The sequence below is a fragment of the Geotrypetes seraphini genome, chromosome 5 (genome assembly GCF_902459505.1).
Source record: "Geotrypetes seraphini chromosome 5, aGeoSer1.1, whole genome shotgun sequence".
In the NCBI taxonomy this organism is placed as follows: Eukaryota; Metazoa; Chordata; class Amphibia; order Gymnophiona; family Dermophiidae; genus Geotrypetes; species Geotrypetes seraphini.
The window spans coordinates 155,547,745-155,573,989 of record NC_047088.1 but is presented as its reverse complement, the minus strand read 5'-3'; the positions used below and the strand labels follow the sequence as shown (position 1 = coordinate 155,573,989).

Here is a 26,245-nt window from a genome sequence, read left to right as displayed (position 1 = left end):
TACCAAACCATTCTAAAGCCTGATACATAAAATTCCATTCTACCCTATCAAACGCTTTTTCTGCATCCAAGGAAACTGTAAAAGCCGGTTCATCCATTTTTTTTGATAAATTTAACATAGGACACAATAATCTAGAGTTATTAGAGGAATGTCTTTTAGTAACGAAACCCGTCTGATGCGTGTCTATAATATGTGGGAGAGCTTTGGCTAATCTCAAAGCCAAAATTTTCGCCAAAAGTTTATTATCCACATTTATTAAAGATATCAAATCTCCAAAGAGGTCTTCTATTTTCTAATTGATCTAATTGTAAATCTATCCATACTCCCGCATGATCCGAAATGATAATGGGATCAATGGAAGCCTTAATCACTTGCTGCACCTTATGTAATGAAATAAAAATATAATCTATTCTTGAAAATAATATGAACCTGTGAACAAAATGAAAATTCCTGATCATTAAAATGAAGAATACGCCATATATCCTTCAAATCACATGATTGAACCAAATTATCTAAACCTAAAGATTTTATACTTTTACCTGGTTTTTTATCCATTAATGGATCCATTACAGCATTAAAATCTCCAGCCACCACTAAATTAGAAGCAGCCAGTGGTAACAACATACTCTGCAATTTTTTAAAGAATTCTGATTGATTCGAATTAGGGGCATATATATTGAACAACGTCAGGGCATTATTCCCCATACTTATATCAACATGTAGCCATCTTCCATGTGGGTCCGAATTTACTATCTTAAAATTGGTCATACACTTTTTATTTATAAGAACTGCTACTCCTGCTTTTTTACCCTCTGCTGGAGCAAAAAAACATTCTTTCACCCACCCACCCGTTAGTTTCTGTGATTCCTTTATATTAAGATGGGTCTCCTGCAGACAATAAACATCCGCATTTTGCTTCTTTAAAAATGATAATACCTTTTTCCTTTTGATTACATGATTCAGGCCATTGACATTAATAGAAAATATCTTAAAAGACATAATATATTTTATACTCCTCATCATAATCTTCCTCTTCCCTTCTTCCATAACTAAGATCTAAAAAACTTCTCCCCATGGCACACATTCTTACCTCTAAATTACCCAATCCCTTATTAATCTTTTCCTTAATCATCCTAGTAATATCTTTAATACCCACCTTCTTCCCACCCCTCCCCCCCATATAATGACTGCTTAAGGACACACATTGGACAGTAATCCCAACTTCCCCCCTCCCCCCCAGGCAACCAATATTTATTAATAACCCCTTTATCCTTTATTGAGACAAACTCACTACCTCTCCACAATATATCAAATTATATCTCTCTTCTAATCATAAAACCTTTTTTCTTTTTTTTTTTCCCCATTTTAAAGTAATTAATTTCTTTATCTATTATTTAACCTTTAGTCACATAACCATATTTATTTCCTAACATTCCATTAATGCATTTTTATCATTTCACCAATCTCTAATTCATTCCCCCAACATTTTATTTCATTCAAGAAAATTCTATCATATTCATATATTTAATAAAAAGTATCATTTTCCTATATCTTATATTATCTAATCCATCTTCTCCTATCCTCCTTTTAATATCCAACAGCAAATATCCATCTCTTCATATATTTCTGTTAAAAAAAAACTTTTCAATTTTATAAGTTTTTATCCCCTATTTGTATTTAAACATTTTTATTTCATTTTCAAAATAATTTTTTTTCCCTTTCTTTCCCTTTTTTTATATTCCCTCTTCTCCAAATTAAATCCAATCTTTTTAAAACTATATTATCACAACATCAATCTTTACATTCCTTCAGCTACCAATAAATTCTTATGTATCTTTTTTTTATATTATTCATTTTCCTTTCCTTTACTTGCATTTAAATATCATATAACTTGTCGTTTCTATCATTAGTCCATTCTGCAATCTTTTCCTTATTGTCCTTTCATTCTTTACTTTCTCCTTTTCTGACTTATTAAATAAACTGAACTTTCATATTTATTTCTTATCTCATCCATCCATTCTTAAAAGACTTTTGACTGCCAATTGTCATTCATTTTTTTTTTTATAATATCCTTTTAGTCTATCAGTCCTGCTTTCTTCTTCTTCACATCTATTTATTTTCCTATTCAGTCTTCACTTTTCCTTTTGTGTTAATTTGTCCAGTCCTTTAATCCTTCTTGTTCATTCTTTACTCCAGCCATCCATCTTTCAGTCTCCTAAAAGTTCAGTCTAATAACTTCACTTTAATGTCTTTCCAGTCTATCCTTCTTTCTTCTTTACATTCTTTTATTTTCTTTTTCACTTGTCCATTTTTATTTCCTGTTCTTTGTTGCATATTCTTCTTTTTCCAACAACAAAAGTCCCATAGTTCTTTATATTTAATTTTTTGTTCAATATCCATCAATCCAGTCTTAGTATTTATCCCTTCATTTCAACACCCATTGTGCTAAAATGACATAGGTTCTGATTGTGAAAGAAAGGTCTTTAGTTTTTCCGGGTCAACAAAATACAAAGATTTATCCCCACAAGATACCCTCATTTTTTCTGGGTAATATAACCCATACTTATATCCTTTTTCCTTTAATTGAGATCTCAGATCAAGGAATTTCTTCCTAATATTTGCTGTATTTTTAGCAAAGTCTGGTAAAAACCATATTTTGGATCCTTTATAGTTTAAGTTTTTATCTTTTTTGGCAGCATTTAAAATTTCTATTGCTTGCTGGTATCTTAACATCTTGAATATTAATGGTCTTGGTCTCCCTTGATTTTCCAGACTCTTTATTGGAATCCTGTGTGCCCGTTCTATTTCCAAAGGCTGTTTGAAATCCAACTGCAATAATCTAAGAATTAAATTTTCTAAAAACTGTATTGCATTTTTCCCTTCCAAATTTTCCTTTATTCCAAAAAGTTTTATATTCTTTCTTCTTCCACGGTTTTCGTAATCTTCCAGCTGACTTTTCAATTGAATTATTTCCAAACTGTCATTTTTGCATCTTTTTCCTTCACATTCTAAGCTCTCCATTTTAACTTCTAACTCTGTTGTTTTTTTATTAGCTACTTCCATTTGTCTGTGTATATTCAGGATTTCTTCCTTCAGTTCTGCCATATTACTCACAGTCTCTGTCAGCATTTGTTTGATTTGCCTCAGTTCCCCCATAACTTCAGCTTTGCTTAACTCCTCCGATACATCAGCAGGAAGCGGAACCTTACTCGGGGTAATTTAATCCTGCTTCTGCCTTTTCACCGCTCCTCCGGTTTCACTTTTACTCTGTCGGGTGCTCGCCATGCTCCCGCTGTCCTCTCCGATGTTTTCAGCCGAAAACAGTTTAAAAGGAAAATCTTTATTTATTCAACGGTTGCCCAGGTAAGAGGAGCGCTGCGATCACACGACCATTTTGTGTGCGTGCTAAGCCACGCCCCCTTACTTATCAGGTTAACTGCATCAATTGGGCCACATAAGTCAACCCTATATTTATGTGATAACTCATAGCTACTTAAGTGCTGAATATTGCATATAACTGACTCTGAAGACCTGGAAATTCAGTGCTGGTGCTCGAACGTGGACCTGCATTGAATTTCCAGGATTACAACTGGTGTCAGTCAGCAAAAAAGTGATCGCTGCTGTCTGAATATTGGGTCTGTTTATATTTATTCCGAACACCTCTGAAATGCCCATAGCAGTGAATATTAAATAACTTAAAAGACATACAAAAATATAAAACAAAGCAAGATGAGAATAATAACAACAAACTCAGAATAATAACATCGCTATCTCCAAAATGGTTCAGAGTGGATACAAAATGTGTTCTAAGCCTGAGAAGGTACTCTTAATAGCTGCTCTTAAATTCTAATTGTAGTTATTTGTTGGATAATTGCATTGTACAAGTTGGCTTTTGTAAGATGGTACTTTTCAGTTAAATGAACTGGGGCAAGATTTTTTTTAAGACTCTAAAAATTAAAACTTTGAAACATAAATGAAACTGAACCAGAGAGCCAAGGTCCGTTGAAGTACAGGAGAGATATGGCCTTTGATGAATATCAGCATTTAACCAACCAAGTGCTGACTCCTCTAGAACGCCCCCAAAATAGCTGGTTTTGAGTTGATTGTTAACTGGACATTTTCAACAATACTAACTGGTTAAGTGCTGATGAATATAACTGGTTAGCCCTGATCAAGCAATTTAACCAGACAGAAATATTTCTGGCCAGTTAAATCGCTTTGACTATTGACCCCTTTATGGATGAAATCTGACCTTTGAACAGACTAACCCCCTCTTCTACAAAGCTGTGCAGTAACAGCCAGAAAGCCCAAAGAGATTTAAAGGGCTTCGGGGTTGTTGCCGCGCGGCAGCCACTAGCACAGCTTTGTAGAAGAGAGGGTAAGGGCTAGATTCACTAAGCCCACCGATCATGTACCGACCCGATTCACTAACCTCTGTACCGATCATCCTCCTATCCATGCATGCAAATGAGGGGAAACGGCATGCAAAGTAGGAAGGACGTGATTCATTAAACTAAAGAAGGCACACCAACTGGGCTGGCCGATCCAAAAACAAGCGATTGGTGAAGACCAGTCGCTTGAGCAAAAACCCTGCTCTCTGCCCTGACTGTCCTGCTCGCCCTGCCCCACTCTCTTCCCCGACTCTTTATTAACCAGGCAGAGATAGACTCAGCTTTATGCTAAAAGGTCAATGATGCATTTGAGCACAGCTTCCAGAAGCCATTTCCATTATATTCTGATATTGCTTCCTATATTGCTACAGCAATGTACAAAAGAAAAACTTCATTTTTCTCCTCCAGAACTTCTTGTTTCCTTGTTGCAGCTAAAACAGGCAGTTAACCCCTCAGAGCTTGCTTCATGAATTCAACAGCTGGTTCCAGGCACTCCATTGTTAAGGAAATAATAAACTAGCCAAGAAAGAGCAGATGAAATAGAAGGGTGGTTGGCAAAACCTTTCAGTCACTGTGCTGGCCGCCCCGCTCTCTGCCCAATGCTGCCCCAATTCTCCTGTTTGCCGACCCATTCTCTCTGCACCGACTCTTGCTGGCCGCCCCGCTCTCTGCCCCGACTCTCCTGCTTGCTGACCCACTTACTGCCTTGACTCTCCTTTTCATCCCCGCAGTGCGAGCCCGTGGTTTTAACCCGTGGGTTTAAAGCGGGTTAAAACCACAGGCTCGTGAAGTTAAAAAAAGTAAAGTAAAAAAAGTTTCCAGCTCTGTCGAGCACGAAGGGCCAGCACATGCGCAGACCATCTACAGTCAAGGAAGATGGTCTACACATGCTTAAGAGTCACTCTCCAGCGATCTGTGCAGTCGGTGGGGGGAAAGGGGGGTGCATGCCAAGAATCGCCCCCATTTGCATGAGGACACTTTGAGAATTCGTCAGCCTGCCACAGATCGCTCACAGATCAGACATGATTGGGCAGGTAAGTGAATCTAGCCCTAAATGGACACATTTTATCTACAGAAAAAGGGTTGGGTTAGAGGAAGGATAAAGGTGGCACAGGAAATCTGTTTAGCTGTGATAATCAGCTGCTAAATAGATAATTTATCTCTTTAATTTAGACCTGCCAAAGAGCAAGCTTCAATTAGAAAAATGTAAAGAAATATTGGTCTTCCAGATTATGTTTTGTGGGCCAGTTTTTCAACAGTGGTACCTCACTGGCTGGTTGGACTAAACTGCGTTGGGAAGGAATTTAAAATAATGGAAAAATTCAGGTAGTTATGTATGAAGTCTTAAGGAGTTTTAGCCCAGTAGAGCTGGGCTAGTTCTGAATTAAATTGAGATGGAAGTCAAAATGTTCTGTTAGGTTAAAAAAGAAAATCTTTAGAGTGTGTTAAATTATTTTATTATAATTGTGAAATCTGAAAGAGTTCCTTATCTCACATGCAACTTTTTTATATTTTGGTTTCTTAGGTTTTGTCGGACTTCTGTGATTCCTACAATTTACTGTGCACCAAACCTACTGTTTGGGTCCTGCACTATCTCACCACAAGTGGTGCAAGTTGTGAGAGTAAAATTATTGGTGTGTATGCCACTAGAGCTGATGGCATTGAGGCTATTAGTAAACTGTTAGGAGGAAAAATTCATAGTAAAAATATTTACAAAAGGTGAGCCATGCAATAGAGGAAGCAATATTTCAGCATTATGCAACCTTTCTTTATTCTTTCAGAAGCCATGGTAGCTTCCAAAGCCAGCAAGACAAGTATAAAATAGAGTGTGATACTTGCCTCTGAATAGGGTACTTGTTCTAAGTTGCGACAAAAACTGGACTTAATGTGCCATCACGTTTTTTTCCCCAATGTGCTATGGCCATTTTTTCTGCAGCTGGAAAATAGCCAATTTTCTGAATTAATGGCCATGCACTAATGCTATTCACAATATAAATCAAGCAAGATATTTCAATATTCTGCAAATAGTCCTCACTTCTGTATTCCTTATTTCAAGAAGAATTCTTAGCAAGTATTCAAAATTCTTGATTTTCTCCAGCAGATTAGCTTCAATAAGGTCAAGCACTCTCAAATACTTTCAAAAAATCAATAAAGTTCATATTTTATCATTCAAAGATACAGATGTAGCCGTTGAGGTCAACTCCTTCCTATCTTTGATTGATAAAATATGAACTTACATAAGAACTGCCATCTCCGGATCAGACCTTTGGTCCATCAAGTCCGGCGATCCGCACACGTGGAGACCCAGCCAGGTGTACACCTGGCGTAATTTTAGTCACCTATATCCCTCTATGCCTCTCATAAGGATTTTAAAGCATCTAGTTTGCTTTTAAATCCTAGAACGGTGGATTCCGCAATAACCTCCTTTGGGAGAGCATTCCAGGTGTCCAAAACTCGTTGTGTGAAGCAGAACTTCCTGATATTTTATTTTGAAATTTTGAAGGAATGATAGTTTTAATGATTGTATAGAAAGAATATAATGTATGATGTTCAAGTGTTATATGATAGTATTTCATGTTGTTCTTTTTGTGCACTTGATGTAAGTTTGAAAAAGAATAAAGAAATTAAAAAAAAAAGAACTTCCTGATATTTGTCTTGGACTTGTTCCCCCTTAGCTTCAGTCCATATCCTTTTGTCCGTGTCACATTGGACATTGTAAATAATTTTTTTCCTGCTCTATTTTGTCGATTCCTTTCAGTATTTTGAAAGTCTGGATCATATCCCCTCACAGTCTCCTGTTCTCAAGGGAGAAAAATCCCAGTCTCTTAAGTTGTTCCTCGTATTCCAAGTTCTCCATACCTTTTATTAGCTTCGTTGCTCGTCTCTGCACCCTCTCCAGCAGTTTTATATCCTTCTTTAGGTTGGGAGACCAATGTTGGACACAGTATTCTAAGTGTTGTCTGACCATTGCCCTATAAAGCAGCATTATAACTTTCTTTTGAAAGTATTTGAGAGTGGTTGACCTTATTGAAGCTATTGTGCTGGAGGAAAGCATGTACTAATGCTGTCATTAGCATGCAGCCATTATCAAAAATTAGCAGCCATTGCTCACACACTAATCCTGCTCTAATCAGCACACAGTAATGTGTCTGTGCTAACTTTAGCACTCGCATCCACTCTCTGCCCCTAGATATGCCCTCTCAGAAAAAAGAAAATGTTTTAGTGTGTGTTTTCTGCATGCAATTGGGTTTTTACCACGGTAAGCCCTTTTAAGCTGTGGTAAGGCATCTTGCACTTACTGCAGCTTAATAAAACAAACTGATGTTATTTTATGCAGCACAGGTGGCATAATAATGAAATGCAAATGCATGCAAAGCACTTCATTATTATACAAAGTGAATATTGCAGCCTGCATATTGGAAGTTGTGTTATTTATGGCAAAATAATGCTGTCATTATTTTTCCAGGGCATATCTATTTATTGGACTAACCCAATATATTTGTCACTGGCTTTATTTAAATAAATAAACCCTGAGCCAGCTTGCTATCAGTTTTGCCTAACATGGGCCGGCCATAGTTAGAATCAGCTTATCTTCCTTCTCTGTCCTTGTGGTAAGCATCTTCTACAGTCATCAAACAGGAAATCTGAGAAAAATATATTTGTGTTTATTTGTAGAGTGATAAGATTCACATAATAAGTAAACTACCATATAGACGAATATAAATCGAGATTTTTGGGTCCAAAAATGGGGGTCTTGGTTTATATTGGAGTCATCCCCAGATATGTACCCCCACTCCCCTCCTGGACCTGTTGCAGGCCTCCTCCAGACTTGCCTTGAGCCCTGGTGGTCTATCAGTGAGCTAGGATAAGAGCGACCCCCTATCAAGTTCTGTCCTGGCTTGCTCTGCACCCCCTGCCCCCTCCCTGCCCCATTGCAGGCCTCCCCTGGGCTTGCTTTGAGGCCTGGTGGTCCTCCTGTCTCCTGCCCCTTGTAGAGCTGCTAAAGGAAATGGCTGCCATGAGCTGGCCGGGACAGGACATAGGAGGGGTTGCTCCTGTCTTGGATTACCAGGACTCAAGGCAAGCCTGGGGGAGGCTTGCAATGGGTTAGGAGGGGGTGGGGTGCAGAGCTGGCTGGTACAGGGAAAGGTAGGGATTGCTCCTGTCCCGGCTCACCACTGGACCACCAATACCTATACTTGAATATAAGCCCTTGGTTTATACTCAAATCAAACTTCCCCCCCTTTGTTGAGAGAAAAAAAGGTTACCTTGATTTATATTCAGATCAGATTCAAGTATATATGGTAGTATAGAGTACTGTTAATAGTGGAATAAGTGGAAACTCATGGCCATAGCTTTGTCATGTGCAGTATACAGGACAATAAATACTCAATTTTATATGGCATATTGAGATGGGAATTTGAGCCATCCAGGTCAGGACTTGATCAGTTATGGAGGTATTTTACAAAAGGCTCTGCTAGAGTGTATGTGTACTATATTTGCTGGTACATACAGTAAAATCAGGCATCTTACAAATGTACATATGCACAAAAAGCAGTAGTATGTTGATATTTTCAATGTGATAAATGGAAATGGCAATTTTGTAGCTTACACGTCTAGCTGATTCCGTTTTGACAAACTTGCATGTTTAATTTTGCCAATCAAATAGTGAGGCTGCAATTTCTCCCCTACTTTTACTAAACAGCGGTAGAGGTTTCTATCGCAGCCCAGAGTGCAAAATGCTCCGACACTCAGAATATTCCTATGAACTTTGGAACAGCGTCGGAACATTTAGTACTATGGGCTACGGTAGAAACCTCTACTGCAGCTTAGTAAAAGAGAGCCTCTGTGTTTCTGTGCCTCAAAAATAAATAAAATTGAGAATTTAACCTTTCTTGTAAATCGCTGGGTGAAACAAGCACTTTTTATTATCTGTATATGCCTTTAAGCTGGAGGAAGACCCAGTTGGGGAATTTTTTATTCCCTGTGTTAAAATGGGGGATGGACCAGGGGCACCATCAAAAAAGAAGTGCTAGAGGTAAAACCAAAAATATAAGTACAAACAAAAATAAAACAATTCCACCTAGGATCTGGATAGAGCAAAATAGATCCATATTTCATAGGGCATTTGTGCTGTGTTTTGCCTTTTTGTGCTATGTGAAGATGGGAAATGCATTTGTAAATTTTTGGGCCGCCCATACTTCATGTAAGCCACAGTGCCTTAAATGTTGTGTTCTTGTGATACATCTGTAAATAGCAGCTTTCTGAAATCACAATTTCTAGTGCGACAGAACCTTTGGGTAGAGAATGACACAGGGACAAATTTGTCCCTGTCCCTGCAGGAACTCAATTTCCCCATCCCCTTCGAGTTTTGTCCTTGGCTTTGCCTTAACCACACATGCCTCAAACACTTATGATTTAAAAGTGTTTGAGGCTTGTGCAGATGAAGGCGGAGCTTGCAGGAATGGAGCAGGGACAGGAAAAGAACTCATGAGGATGGGACGGGAAAATGAGTTCCTGTGGGGACGGGGAGAAATTTGTCCCCATGTCATTCTCTACCTTCAGGTAGTCAATCCCTTCTTGTGAGAATTCTTGTAGAGAGTCTCATTAGCATTCTTTTGCTCTGCCTACCATCCCTCTGGGCTGTCCTCCAATTCCTCAGTTGTCTCTCTAAATGCGAGATGGTAGGAGCCTCTCTTTTCTACTCATGTTTATTTTTCAATCAAATTTGGTTTTTGCTTACTGTTTGTGAGGCTTTTCAGTGCTGCAGAGCATTCCAATCTTGGGGCATCTCTAGCTACAGGAAAGCGCACACTCTAAGGTTGAGGGTCTACTTCCAAGGGGCAGATTGCCTTGCAGTGCACCCACTTGGACAGCCTGCATGAACGGTTTGGGGGCTTAGGGACTGTTCCCTTGGGAGCAAGGCTTACCCCAGGTTTCATCCGCAGTGGGCTTGAGTGCAGGCTGAGTTAACATCGTGGCAGTTTTTCAAGGTCAGGGCTGACTGTTTTCCTCCCTCCATCTGCATGCACGAGGTCCTGTGGTGGTTGAGGTTTCTGGCCAGTTCATTAGGCCCGAGAGGCAGTCTGAAGAGACAAGCAGTCCAGATTCTAGGCTTGTTGAGGCAGACGTTCTCCCTGTAAGCTGTCTTCAGCTTCAGCACTTGGCAGCTCTCAACACAAATCATGGCACAGTGAGTAACAGGCTAATAGCCTGAAAAACAGAAGGGAGGGGGTTAAAATCAGTCAGGATCCCTTACTTCTAAAATCACAAAATCGCTAGTTTTTGGACCCCAGTGTAACTCTTCCGGGACATTTTTGGCGCTAAAATCACGCCATGGGGGCCATCTCGGATTTCAAGATTTGAAAATAAAACCCTCTATCTGCCTCAAAACACCTCAATTTTGCTCAGAAATAAGTGTGCTGGACTCAGCCCAGCAGGATACCTTGGATTCATTCCAGATTTGTGCTGATAGCCGTCTGAGAATTGTCCATGTCCCACGTGCCGCCTGGTGCCTAAGGGGGGGGGGGGTGGAAGCCCTGGCTTGGCCTTCTCTAGTCCCTCGTGGGGTGTTAGGGCCAGGAAAAAAGTCCAGGTTTAAGTTGGGGACCACCACATGTATTCCCAACAAAGCACAGCATTGCTGCTGCTGCAAAATCCCAGAAAGAAGCTTGTGAGTGTCCACAGCGGCCATCTGAAAGTCCTGAACGGGGGTTTCCCCCGAATTCATTAATGTGATATTTGAAGCATACATGATTAATAAGGACCTCGGGGATCATGGCCATGCTGGAACCGGGGATTCCACCCCCCCCCAAAAAAAAAAAAAAAGAGTGCAATTCCCCAGCAACAGCGCCATGTGCAAGACAGAGGTCTAGTCTGAGGACAAAGAAGGCTCTATTTCAATTCCTTTACTTTCCTAGTTAGGGTCCTCTGTAGCAGGAGATGCTCCTCCATCTCTAGGGGGGCTGAATTCGGATCTGGTTGGAGGCCTTTGATCTCGGAGAGGATCTGACTGTACCAAGCTGTTTAAGCCTTCAGCGCTTTTGGAGGTGATCACGAAATCCCTCCAAGAATTAAAGACAGAGACTCCGCAGTCCTCTACTACACAGTACTCACTTCTGAGCAGTACAAAAGCATAGACCACCTATTTTCCCTCTCATCAAGACATTACAAAAATGCTAATGGACCATTGGAAAGTTCCTGAGGGGTCCCTTTGGCCAAATCCATAGCAAAGTTCTATCCAGTGGATACTGAATTAAACCAGCTCTTTGTTCCACTGAAAGTGGATTCCCTGGTGGTGCAGGTTACCAAATGTACCTCCCTTTCCAATGAAGACAGTTGGTATTAAATGTTTTATTCTCTAGGGCTGACCATATGTTTTGATATGAACTGAGGGGTTACAGGACAGCCCAGAATGAAGGGAGGCAGAGCAGAAAAAAAATGTAAATGAGGCTGTTTACACCAGTTCTCACGATCAGAGATACACAACCCAAAGGTTCAAGAATGATCTTATTTACTAAAAAGAAGACTATCAAGGTAAATACCTAATTTTCCCTTATGAGCCTAGTGCAGAAAATTAGTGCCAAGCTCTTAAGTTTTTTTCTATACCTATATAATAATAGCTTTATTTTTATCCCATCATACCTTTCAGTTCAAGACGGAATACTACAAGTGGAGCTGTAAGGACAACGAAGTTACATCAATTAGATTTGGGAGGGATAGATAGATAGGTGACTGGGAGAAAAGGGGGAAGGGATGTGTTAAGGCATGGTAGGTGTTAAGCAGAATTGAAGGGTCAGATAAATCTGTCAAATAGGTGGGTTTTTAGTGATTTTTTTGATTGAATGGTATGTTAGTGAGTTCAGGATTAGGTCACTTAAGGTGTTTCAGATCCCTGCTTGAAAGGAGAGTGTCCTGTTGAGGAAACTTTTGAATTTGCATCCTTTGGGGGAAGGAAATGTGAACAGTAGTGTTCTGTGTGAAAAGCGGAGTTTGTCCTGTAGGGTGAGGTGTTTCAGGAGGAAGGTGGGTGCGGGTGCCACCCTCTTTTATGTTCCTAAATTTAGGAGTTAAGTGAAAAATTTAGGCTCTCATCCATTTTTAGAGAGACCAATTTAGAAGGGAACTCTTAGGGCTCAAAGGTGTGCTGGGGCCTTAACGCACGCAATAGCGCACGTTAAATTCCCAAGCACGCTAGCCACTACCGCCTCCTTTTTAGGAGGCGGTAGATTAGGTAATTTTGTGCGTGCACTAAAAACCCTAGTGCACTTTCGTAAAAGGAGCCCTTAGTTTAGAAGCATCATTAAATATCAGGCTTAAAGTTTTTGTGGAATTTGTATATTGTAATAATTGTGGAAGATTTATGAATATTTTGATGAACTGAATTTGCTTTCCTTTTTAATTTTGTTTTTCATGTTGTCAGAGTGGCAGGAAATAATGTCCAGTATATTTGGAGCTATTATTCTCCAGCTGAATTAATAAAGATGATGGATGCCTTTGATATCTGGGAAGGGAAAGGTATTGTATTTTGTTCTTCTAGAAGCAAACACCACTGAAGTGAACAGGAAGAGTAAGAACAGTGATACTGAAATTACGTGAACCTTGCTCATTTCTTTGTGGTCTGTCCAGATCAGTCTAGACCAGAATTTTGGTCCTCGAGAGCCACAGACAGGTCAGGTTTTCATGATATCCACAATGAATATGTATGAGATGGTTTTGCATGCAATACCTCCTTGAGATGCAAATCTTTCTCATGCATATTTATTGTGGATATCCTGAAAACTTGACCTGCCTGTGGCTCTCGAGGACCGGAATTGCCTACCCCTGGTCTAGACAAATGGGTTATGTCCCCCTGTCACCAGATGGAACCAAAGGATAACAGCTCAGAGCTCGCTTCATTCTCCTTTTATAGGTTCCCTTAGCTCTTCAGCGTTTCTCTGGCTGCAGCAGATCGTGCAGACATGCAGCCATGTAGGTTGAGGAGGCTGCTTCCGGGCAGGCTGTAGATCAGGCTTGTCCAACCTATGCCCCTGGGACCAGAGCCTGACCCTCTGTGCTCTTTTCTGGCCCTTGGAAGCTTGATTATTCATTTGGAACATAAGCAAGATTCATAGGAGCCAATCTTTGAAAATGATTGAGTGTGCTAAACTCAAAACTCACAACAAATTTCTCCTCACCCAATAATGAAAAACAACATACATAAGAACATAAGAAGTTGCCTCCGCTGAGGCAGACCAGAGGTCCATCTCACCCGCGGTCCGCTCCCGCGGCGGCCCATCAGGCCTATTGCCTGAGCAGTGGTCCCTGACTATTTCTATAACTTACCTCTTACTCCTATTCCTATAACCTACCTCTACTCCTATCTGTACCCCTCAATCCCTTTGTCCTCTAGGAACCTATCCAAACCTTCTTTGAAGCCCTGTAGTGTGCTCCTGCCTATCACAGCCTCCGGAAGCGCGTTCCATGTATCCACCACCCTCTGGGTGAAAAAGAACTTCCTAGCGTTTGTTCTAAACCTGTCCCCTTTCAATTTCTCCGAATGCCCCCTTGTACTTGTGATTCCCCATAATTGGAAAAATCTGTCCCTGTCTACTTTTTCTATGCCCTTCAGGATCTTGAAGGTTTCTATCATGTCTCCTCTAAGTCTCCACTTCTGGTAGTGAATGATCAGCCTGTACCTAAATGTCGAGAGCAGGGCAGGTAATGTGGACAAATCAAAAGCTAGGACCCTACCACACTTTTCCCCATCACAGCTTATCAGCATCATACTCTCTCTCAAATAGGGGAGAGTGTGGCGCAGTGGTTTAAGCTACAGCCTCAGTACCCTGAGGTTGTGGGTTCAAACCCACGCTGCTCCTTGTGACCCTGGGCAAGTCACTTAATCCCCCCATTGCCCCAGGTACGTTAGATTGTGAGCCCACTGGGACAGAGAGGGAAAACTGCTTGAGTACCTGAATAAATGCATGTAAACCATTCTGAGCTCCCCTGGGAGAATGGTATACAAAACTGAATAAATAAAAAATAATTCAGGCCATCTACAGCACTTTTCTCCAACCAGCCCCTCAGCCCATCATCTTTTTCTTTCAATTTTTTTTTTTCACTTTCCCCTAATTTCATTTTCTTCCTTGCCCCTCCTTTTCCTCCCTACCTACTTCCTCTGCACTTTTGAATTTTTTCTCCTTTTGCTTCTCAGTTCTCCTTGACCCAGACTTCTATTTTTCCCAGCTATTCAGTGCAGGTTTAGCTCACCCATCTCTTCACTGCTTCTCACTCTCCTTTACAGGTGCGATTTCTTTGGTAGGTTTAACTGATCTTCAATTTGTAACTTCCTATTGATCACATGCATGGATCATTTCCCTGCTCTTCTCTCCCTGGCTCCAGACACATTCCTATTTTCTGCTCCAGACACATTCCTATTTTCTGGGATTGCTTCTCAATCCTCTTTTTTGCAAGGCAGCACTTCTCCTGGTATTCACAGATTCCAGGCCAATGACTACCCTCTGTCTGTAGAGTCTACATGAGATACTTTGCCACATGTTCACCCTGAGCTCTGGAATAGAGGATAATATGGTGCCCATTTTCCACAATTAACCTGCAGCAACAGCAGGAAAACTGCAGGAACGGGCAAAAATGAACCTAAAATAGGAGAAACCCTTTAGTGCATCTAGCACAGAGGCTCGGATTCTCTAACCAGCGCCAATAGGCACCCAAGCTCAGTAAAAAAACAAACAAAAAAAAAAAACTGTTTAAATGGTGTATTTAACTGAGTTTAAGGCGCCTATGGCTTCTTAAAAAATCAGTGCTGGAATCATGCCTCGTAGGCACTTAAGGCTGCTTAATGCCACTGTGGACATGGCTAACGCCAGAAGTGGCATTAGATAGCCTAAATCGCCTACAGAGACGCAATTCATATCAAAGGTAAAAGCCAGAAATGTAGGCCTGGAAAACCCTGGCCTACATTTCCAGTGTCTACTTTTGCCAGAGGCACAATTCTGTACCTGGTGCCATTTGCGTGATTGACACACGATTGACAGCTGCTTTTAAGGCAGGTGCCAACAACGGCACCGGTTACAGAATCTGGACCAGAATGTTCACGTGAATCAAGATTTGTGTATAATATGACGCCAAACTATTATTTATGTAAAAATTTCTTACCTGCTTAAATCTAAGCAGCTCATAAAATACAATCGTAATATTAAAACATACATACATATGACATAAAACAGTCTCAATATCTTCATAAAATATAATATTTTATGCTATATTTTCAGTAAACATTTCTGTTAATTTATACACAATACTCCAATTTATTACTACTCTTGGGCCTATAGGTGTCAGCTATTGGCGAGTACCCCAGGAGCTGATAGAATGTTGGACTCTGGAGGAACGGTCTTTGCAAGGAAGTCTGGATCATTTGCCACCTGTACGCAACAGGTACTGGATTTTACTACTACAGCTGGCATCCAAAAAGTCAGCTCCTCAGACACTTTGCAGAGAGTGTTTTTTTTATTTTTGTGTTTTAAATCAAATTAGGCTTGTTTAATGGAATATGATTGATTCATTAATGGCAATTCTAGATTTTAGGTGCTTGCATTTACGTTCCCTTGCATACATAAATGTATGGAATTTTAGCACTTTACATTTACATGTGAAAGTTTCAGCAGGGCGCCTAAGCACTATTCTGTAACAACACAACTAAATTATATAAGGGATGCAACATGTGTGGGGCCTCCAGTTATGCATATGATGTACAAAATACTGTAAACTGGGATTGCAAACATATCCCCCTTTTTATCAAGCTGTGCTAGAGGTTTTTAGCATGAGCCGGCAAGGTAAATGCTCCGACACTGAGGAATTCGATGAGTGTCGGAGTATTTACCGCGTCAGCTCATGCTGAAAACCTCTAGCGCAGCTTGATAAAAGGGGCCCATAGAAAATGATGGCAGATAAAGACCGAAACCACAAACAAAGACAAACTAGTCCACCAGACTATCATCAAGATAAACATTAAAAGTGGAGCGGGTATATGATTCTTTTTTTTTTTTTTTTTTTTCCATTATATTTTTATTTTCAAATTTTACAAAAAGTGTACATAATAATAAAATACATTTGATAAATGCATGGTATCACTTTTATATCTAACACAATGTATGTCTGAATTTGATTTTCCCCTTCACCCTCCCCCCACCCTTTTATTGCTTTAATATAATATTTTCAAATTTTATAAAAGTATACAACATATTAGAATACAATTGATAATTATTCAATAACATATTTATATCTAATACAATATATTCTGGATAAATTTTATTCATTTTCCCTCCCCCCACCCTTCTATTATTTTTTTATCATTTGTTACATTTTGTATCATATATTATAATATATTATATATAAATTGTTTTCCTTACCCCCCCTATATGTGTGTCATAAAAAAAAAAAATCTCTAAAAGAAGAAAAGAAGAAAAAGTATTCTATTATTTAATCATTACAGTATTTTGTCAATGGCCCCCATATTTTTATAAATTTATTATATGTCCCCTTTTGTATTGCTATTGTTCTTTCCATTTTAAAAACATGGCATATTGTATTCCACCAAAATGTGTAATTTAGGTTGTTGTAATTTTTCCAATTGTTAGTTATATGTTGAATGGCAACCCCTGTCATAATTAATAAAAGTTTATTATTTTCTGGTGAAATTTGACTTTTTTTTCTCATCATTGTTCCAAATAAAATTGTATCATATGATATTGCAATATGATTTTCCATTAATTTATTAATTTGTGGCCAAATTGAATTCCAAAATATTTTAATATAAGGACAATGATATAATAGATGATCTAATGTCCCTGGTTCTAGATTACAGTGCCAGCATCTATTAGACTTAGAACTGTCTAGTTTTTGTAAACGAGTAGGGGTCCAAAAAGCTCTATGTAATAAAAAGAACCATGTTTGTCTCATAGACGCTGACACTGTACATCCCATTCTCCAAGACCAAATTAGTGGCCATTGAGATGCATTAATTTGATGTCCAATCTCAATGCTCCAAATGTCTCTTAGACCATTTTTTGGTTTTTTATTCAAATATCCAGATATTAATTTATACCACAATGCGGCTTGATGTCCTAGGAAGTCTGCTTTAAAGCATAAGAACTTTAAACTATATTGATTGTTTAATGATTTCCATTCAGGGAACCCAACCTGAATGGCCTGCTTCAATTGCAACCATTTAAAACTTTGTGTTTTATTAAGACCAAATCTATGTTGCAATTGTGAAAAATCCAGCAGTTTACCTTCTGAAATAATATCATCTAGAGATCTAATTCCTGCAATAATCCAGTTCTTCCAAAGGATTTGAGCTCCGCCTACTTTGATCTTGGAGTTTATCCATATGGATTGATTAGTTGATTTATATATTGGGATGGGTGTTAATTTATCAATAAATCTCAATGTTTTCCAAGTATCCATTATTATTTTATTTTCTCTGTATCTTTTAGGTATATTAATACTTGGTAAATGAACTAAATTTAGGGGAAACATAAGGCGCCATTCCAAATATAACCAATCTGGTGCATTATCTATAAGTTCTGGGAGGATCCAATACATACCCTGACGTAGAATATAGGCTTGATGGTACCTATAGAAATTTGGAAAATTTACCCCTCCCTCCTTAATTGATTTTTGTAAGGTTACTAAAGCTATTCTAGGTGTTTTACCAAGCCAAAGAAATTTTGTTAAAATTCTATTAAGCTTCTTATAAAAGGACCCCTGAAAATAAATAGGTATCATACTCATTTGGTAGCAAACCACAGGCAACATCATCATTTTAATAGTTTGAACTCTGCCCCACCAAGATATATGTAATGGGTTCCATTGTTCACATAACTCCGTTACTTTTTTTAATACATATTTTTCATTTTCTTTTACAGTATCTTCAATTGTTTTTTTAACTTGAATGCCTAGATATTTAAATCCTTCTTCTTTCCATATGAATGGAAAAATATCAAATAATCCTTTTACACAGTAAACATTCAAGGGTATAATTTCAGATTCATTCCAATTAATTTTATAACCTGAAAATTTGCCAAACTTATCAATTAATTCCAATAAAGAAGATAAGGTAGACTCTGGATTTCTCAAATAAAGCAAAATATCATCAGCATAAGCCGAAATTTTATATTCCATATCTGAATATGGAATTCCTTGTATCTCCCTCGTTTGCTGTATTGCTAACAATAAGGGTTCTAATACAACATCAAATAACAAAGGAGATAAAGGACAACCTTGTCTAACTCCCCTCTGCAATTGAAAACCATCAGATATCTTATTATTAATATTTAATCTTGCAATCGGGAAGCTATACAATGTTTTTACCATTTGTATAAATCCAGAACCTATACCAAACCATTCTAAAGCCTGATACATAAAATTCCATTCTACCCTATCAAATGCTTTCTCAGCATCTAATGAAACTGTAAATGCCGGTTCATCCATTTTTTTTTATAAGTTTAGCATGTGAAATAATAGTCTAGAGTTATTGGAGGAATGTCTTTTAGCAACGAAACCCGTTTGATGCATATCTATAATATGTGGGAGAGCTTTGGCTAATCTCAAAGCCAAAATTTTCGCCAAAAGTTTATTATCAACGTTTATCAAAGATATAGGCCTGTAGTTTGAAACCAAAGTAGGATCTTTATTTGGCTTAGGCAAAACAATTATTATTGATTCAGCCATAGTACCTTTTATATTACCTTTTATAAGTTGTGTCTGATATAATTTTAATAAATGTGGGGAGAGGATATTTTGAAATGTTTTATAAAATTCTACTGTGTAACCATCACCACCTGGAGCGGATCCAACTCTAAGAGATCTCAATGCTGTTTCTAATTCTTTTAATGATATAGGTTCTTCTAAACTTCGTTTTATATGATCAGGAATCTTAGGTCCATTTATTAAATCTAAAAATTTTTTTCCATCTTTTTGTTTCTCCAAATAAGGTTCGGAAGAATATAGATCCTTATAAAAATTTAAAAATTGTTTTAATATTATATTTGTTTGATTTGTTATTATACCATTATCATCTTTTATTCCATTAATATTAGTTCTCCTTTTTTTTGCCTTAAGATAATTTGCTAATAATTTTCCCGCCTTATTAGAATTTCCATAATACACCGTTTGTTTGGAAAACAAATCTTTTCTTATCATTTTTGAAGTTAATTCATTATATTTACCTTTTACTTTCAAAAGAGCTTGCAAAGTTTCATATTCCCATTTACTTATCAATTTAGCTTCTAATATTTTTATTTCTTTTTCTAATTCTATATATTGTTTTTTAATTTGTTTCCTAATAAAAGCTGAATATGATATGATATTACCCCTCATAGTTGCTTTAAATGCATCCCATACATTCTCTATAGATGTATCTTCCACTAAATTTATTTGAAAAAATTCATTAATTTGTGTTTTAAAATTTTCCAAAAATTTGTAATCCACAAGCAATGCATTATCAAATCTCCAAAGAGGTCTATTATTTTCTAATTGATCTAATTGTAATTCTATCCATATTCCCGCATGATCCGAAATGATAATAGGATCAATGGAGGCTTTAATCACTTGTTGCACTTTATTTGTTGAAACAAAAATATAATCTATTCTTGAAAATGATTTATGAACCTGTGAACAAAATGAATACTCCTGATCATTAAAATGAAGAATACGCCATATATCTTTCAAATCACATGATCGAACTAAATTATCTAGACCTAAAGATTTAATATTTTTACCTGGTTTTTTATCCAATAATGGATCCATTACAGCATTAAAATCTCCAGCCACCACTAAATTAGAGGCAGCCAGTGGTAATAACATATTTTGTAGCTTTTTGAAAAATTCTGATTGATTCGAATTAGGGGCATATATATTAAATAACGTCAGGGTATCATTTCCCATACCTATATCGATATGTATCCATCTTCCATGTGGATCTGAATTTTTTACCTTTATATTGGCCATACATTTTTTATTTATAAGGATTGCAACCCCTGCTTTTTTACCCACTGCTGGAGCAAAAAAACATTCTTTTATCCATCCACCTGATAATTTCTGTGATTCCTTCATATTAAGATGGGTCTCTTGCAGACAGTAAATATCTGCATTTTGTTTTTTTAAAAATGTTAATATTTTTTTCCTTTTAATTACGTGATTCAGGCCATTGACATTGATAGAATATATTTTAAAAGACATTATATATTTTAATACTTTTCATTATCTTATTCTTCCTCTCCTCTTTCATATTTAATATCCAAAAAATTTTCTTCATGACACACATATTTAACCCTAATGAATCTCCCTTAATTATTCTAATAAATATTCTCCTTATCCCTCCCTTTCCCACCCAATACATTGGCTGCTTAAGGATACACATTGGAACTGTAATCCTAACATTCTCCCCATTCTAGGCAATCAATATTCAATTGTTTAAACAAATTTCCCTTCTATCTATCTATATTGATCTTTTATATTTATTTAATCATTTTCCATAACATTTTATTAATGTATCATTTTCCATTTAACAATATGTTAATTTGTATTTCCTTAGTATTATGATTTCAACATATAATTATTTTAAACATATATGCAGTGTATTATTTAATAATTTTCCTATATTCTGTTCTTTCTTTCATATAAATATTATTGTCTTTTCTTTGTATTGTTTTCCTCCATTTCTTCAAATATTTCGATATGTTATATTTTCTAATTTTTCATAGAGTCTTCAAAACCATCTTAATATATTATGTTAATATATCATAGGTTCTGGTTTAGAGAGAAACTCTTTTAGTTTATCGGGATCCTCAAAATATAAGGACTTGTCTCCAGATGACACTCTCATTTTCGCCGGGTAGTATAGACCATATTTAAATCCTTTTTCTTTGAGTAGAGGTCTCATATCTAGTAGTCTTTTCCTTTTAGTTGCTGTGTTTTTGGCGAAGTCTGGTAAAAACCATAATCTTGATCCTTTATAATTTAAGTTTTTATCTTTTTTTGCAGCATTTAGTATCTCTAGTGTTTGTTGGTATCTCAACATTTTGAAAATGATTGGTCTTGGTCTGTTTTTATTTTCTAAATTTTTAATTGGGATTCTATGCGCCCTTTCAATTTCAATTGGTTGTTTCAAGTCTAATTGTAGAATTTTTGGAATTAAATTTTCAAGGAAAAGGATAGTATTTTTTCCCTCTAAATTTTCTTGTATTCCAAAGAGTTTGATGTTCTTTCTTCTTCCTCTATTCTCGTAATCCTCCAGTTGGTCTTTTAATTTATTTAATTCCAGGCTGTCGTTTTTACATCTTTTTGATTCACATTCTATAGTTTCCATTTTTGATTCTAGTTCAGTTGTTCTTTTGTTGTTAACTTCCATTTGTCTATGTATATTTAAAATTTCTTCTTTCATTTCAGACATATTAGTTATAGTTTCTTTAAGCATTTGTTTGATTTGTTTTAATTCTTCCATGACTTCAGCTTTGCTTAATGTGTCTGATTCTTCGATAGGAAGTGGTATTTTGCTTGGTGTTATTTGGTCTTGTTTCTGTCTTTTTGCAGATGTACCAGCCTCATTTTTGTTTTGTCTGGTACTTGTCATGTTGTTGTTTTCTTTTTCTTGGTTATTCTTATTTCTTATATTTAGTCTCTTAGGTTTAGATTTGATATTCTTAGGTTTTTAATCTCTTTTCTTCCAAGATTTAGTTTTATCTTTTGAAGTAGAAATTTTCTTTTTAAGCCCTTTTCTTTTTTCAGTTATCTGTCACAATCTTGAGTATTCCTTTTTTAGTTTATTTATCTCTTTAATATTAGCTAGATGGTTATTTTTGTTTTTTTTTTGTTTTTTTTTTCTTTTTCCTTCTTTTTTCCTTTACTTATGTCAGTTTAAAAAATCTTTCCTTTTTTCTTTTATTTTTCTCACTTTACTGTTTCAATGAAGGAGGGAACATTCAGTCCAACAACATTTCCTTCTCTTAAATCTCTCCTGACTTTCACTCTCTCTCTCAATGAGACACCGTTTCAGCGTTGACAAAAAAATTCTTGGTATTTATTTATTTATTTTTATCTCCTCTCACAAGCCCAATCGCAGCCCCGATTGAGGAGAGCAACACTTTATAGAATTATTTTCCTTTATTTTGAGCAATTTGAAGCAATTGTCTTCTGTTTTTGTTTTTTTTTCAGCTTCTCTTAATTACCACGATGTCTTGCTGCTTCAGTTTTTTAAAGTACTAATTTTAGTACCGCTTTGAAACTTTCCTCTTTTTGGTCAGTTTTTCCCCAGCTTGGCTTCACTATCTCTCTGTATCAGTCAGAGAAAAGCTGTTAAAAATTATTTTCTTCTCAGTCTTTTTTTTTTTTTTCAGTGTCAGCAGTTTCTTGTTTGTAATATATCTCAATATCTATCTATTATTGAAGAAAAATGAACAAATAGATAGGTTTCAGACAGAAGTTCAGTTAGTTATTCTGTGTTCCATTTCTTCATTAAGCTGAAAATGGCCGCTTTAAACTGCCACACTTAAGAATTCTATTGACAACATTCACATTAAGAGTATAATCTTTCTTATACCTTTTTTTTAGTTAGTATTTTTACTTTTACATAAATTTTCTAATAATTATAGCTTTAGCAGTATTAATTTAAAACTGTATTGAAACATTTTCCTTCCGTTTGCCAATTCAATATATCAGCCTTTCCTCACAGTCATTTCACATTAGCTTAAAGACATTTTGGTAGAATCAGCAAATTTTATTTAGTTAGCTACTATTCTTTTCAATATCAGCATATCTTCTTTATTGCCTCACCATTCCAGCTCTTCGATGTCTTGCCGTTTCAGCAGTGAAATAAAATCTGCAGTTTTGAGTCTTTTCACAGTTTTTAAAGGGGGTAGATTCAAACTGTCAGCTCTCTCTTTCTCTCTCCAAATCCTTTCGCTGTCAGTCACTCACCATATTATTTAAACTTTTTTTTCCCTCTGTCATTTATTTGTCTCCGGTGGTACACCGATCTGTCACTTATCTTCAATATCGCGCCGTTTCAATGCTTAGAAAAAAAAATCGGCAATCCTCCTGCAGCTCCTCTCACAAGCCCAATCGCAGCTGTGATAGAGGAGAGCGAAATTTACTCAAGTATTCTGTTATTTCAATTAACTTTGAGTTATTTTTATCTTTTTATAAAAGACTCACTTTTCTAAAGCCGGTATTTCTCTCTTTCGGCTTTTCATTCACAGGCTGCTTCAGCGCTGCGTTTCAAATCTCACAGTATCGTTATAGATAAAAAAAACGGTACTTTGCTTTCTCAGCTCCCAGTTACCTCAGGCTTCGTTTTAATTTCAGTTAAAGAGGTCATCTGATTTATATTATGTTCTTCTTCTTTGTCGATTATTTCTTTGATGAAATTATCCAGAAGGAAAAATATTTTTTTTTATTTTGTGCCTAGATGGTGAGGAGCTCTGCGACTACACTTCCATTCGTGCCTCGCGCTAAGCCACGCCTTCGGGTATATGATTCTTGAAAAGAATTTACAATATTTTGTTAAATAAATCTAAAAAAAAATTTTTAAGATCACAACCTAAGTTGGCATAAAAATTTCTCATAAATCGCTTAAATCAGTTGTGAAAATCTTGGACAAAGGTGGAAAGACCTCAGACACCCGTTCCCTAGTCACAATAGGACAGCAAATGCTGCTCTATTCGATGGGTTTGTCTTTTCAATCATCAGTCCCTCACCTCCTCCAGCAACTTAAATATGCAACAAGATATAAATACACAAAAGAATAAAGAAGGACTTGAAATCAGATCAATACATTTCTAATCACTGATCTCAAAGGGGCCCGTTTCGCCCTAAGCTTTTTCAGGAGATCATGGACTAAAAAATCTGCATAGAGTCATGTCCACAACACATATTTGGCAAGACGGAAAGGCACTCTTCACATTTCCTCACCAGTGTGGGCATAACAATCTTTCAAGCCTCACAGCACTGTAGGACCCTGCCATTTTTTTGAGACCGAGTCCCACGGTGTTTTTGAACACCGTTAAAATTTTTTTGTATTTTGCCTTCCCGCTCATGCATTATTTCTTCTTTACTTAATTTTGTTTTTTGTTTTTTTTAAAAAAGCGGGGAAATTTTTTCCTCTCATTTCTCCTCATAGGCTTCACCAGACGAGTATTTCTTTTCCTCAGCCATTGAGTTCGATTTTTCCATCGATGTCCCAGCCGTTAATGGGTTTTAAAAAGTGCCTCAGGTGACAAAGGAAAATTTCCATCACTGACCCCCCACAGTTGGTTCTTGCAGTGCCTTAGCTCGGAACACTGTGTAAAATCTTGTACTTGATGTTCTACCCTGCAGAAACATTCCATCAAAAGCCGGAAACGTCAGCAAGAAAAATTGTTTGGCACCGACATGTACACAGAAAATACATCACAACCTTCGATGTTGAAGGTATCAATGCCAGTGTCAGGAGACAAAGCTCCATCTGATAAGCCAGCTAAGAAACTACCAGCTTCCCAACAGGTGACGCAGGTCACCCTTGCATCGAATCCCTTGATGCTGACCAAGCAACAATCTCTCTTGCATCTAGCCTCTCCTACATCAATGTGTGCATCATCTTCGAGGTCACTGTCTCCAAGGCAAGCCGCTTTTCCAAGTGAGTGATATATTTAAACTCCTTACCCCGACATTGACTCCCTCGGAACTGGCCCATCCTGAGCATAAGGCCACCAGGTCCTGTGGTACCAACACTGGCTCTCCAGAGTGGCAGCGACGTTCCACGCCCAAGCACAGACCATCTCAATGCAGGCCCAGCTCTCCATCGAGGCTCTGCTCCAGTTTATCAAGGCATCATCATTCTTCCTCCTCATCTCAATGTTCCAAGTCCAGTAAGCATCGTTCCTCTTCAGGAGCTTCAAAAAGAAAACATCACTCTCCCTTAAGGTCTTCAAAGCAAAGAGTGTCACATCCTGTATCATCATCATCATCAGATCAACACCGGGCTCGATGTCAGCATTGATCTTCTCGACACACTCCTTCACCAAAGCCCTTTTATAACTCTGACTTAGTCTGATTCAGCTGAGGACATACCTGAGTCTACAATGGAGGCTTATGGCACCACCTCGGAAAAGTCTCCACAAAAGTCTCCACCAAGGACTAAATCTCCTACTGAAAGACTTTCTTTTACAAAATTTATTAGACAGTTGGGCAAAGAGCTGCTAGTCAAGCTAGAAGCTGATTCTGCCTACAGTGCTGAATACGTGGAGGCCTTAGATTATGATGAGCCTCCTAAAAAAACTTCTCAACTACCTTTGCATAGTATTCTCAAGGAGACTCGTCAGTAGAACTGGGAGACACCCCTAACCTTACAGTGGCTCCCAGAAAATTGGACTCTATATAAAATAATGTTTTCTCTGGGTTTTGACAAACCACAGCTTCAGCCAGTCCCTAGTGGTAGAGTCAACTAAAAAAAAAATCTACTCCATTGAGAGTCTATGCCTCAGTGCCACCAAGGGGTGAAAGGCGCACTATGGACAAATTTGGATGTCGCCTGTACCAAAATTCGATGTTGGCAAATAGAGTTCTAAATTTTCCTGCTATGTAAAGCACCTTGTTAGGAAATTGCCTTCTTTTGATAGATATATTCCTCCACAACATCTACAGGAATTTAATCATATCTCTCGCACCCTTGCCCTAGCTAGAAGATATATGGCCAGATCTGCTTATGATGCGTTTGACTTATCTTCCAGAGCCTCAGTTATGTCAGTAGCAATGAAACATCTCGCATGGCTAAGAGTCTTAGATATGGACATCAATCTTCAGGACAGATTAGCGAACAT

General features: G+C 37.5%; 1 protein-coding gene across 2 annotated transcripts in view; it reads left to right on the top strand.

Moving 5' to 3' along the window:
- KCTD18 (potassium channel tetramerization domain containing 18) overlaps nt 1–26,245 on the top strand; it is a 57,290-nt gene that overhangs the window by 20,456 nt on the left and 10,589 nt on the right. For both annotated transcript variants that reach the window (XM_033945092.1, XM_033945091.1), the window contains exons 4-6: nt 5,917–6,110; nt 12,814–12,908; nt 15,722–15,824. In XM_033945092.1, coding sequence (XP_033800983.1) covers nt 5,917–6,110; nt 12,814–12,908; nt 15,722–15,824 — 392 coding nt within the window. The remainder of the gene's footprint in view (nt 1–5,916; nt 6,111–12,813; nt 12,909–15,721; nt 15,825–26,245) is intronic.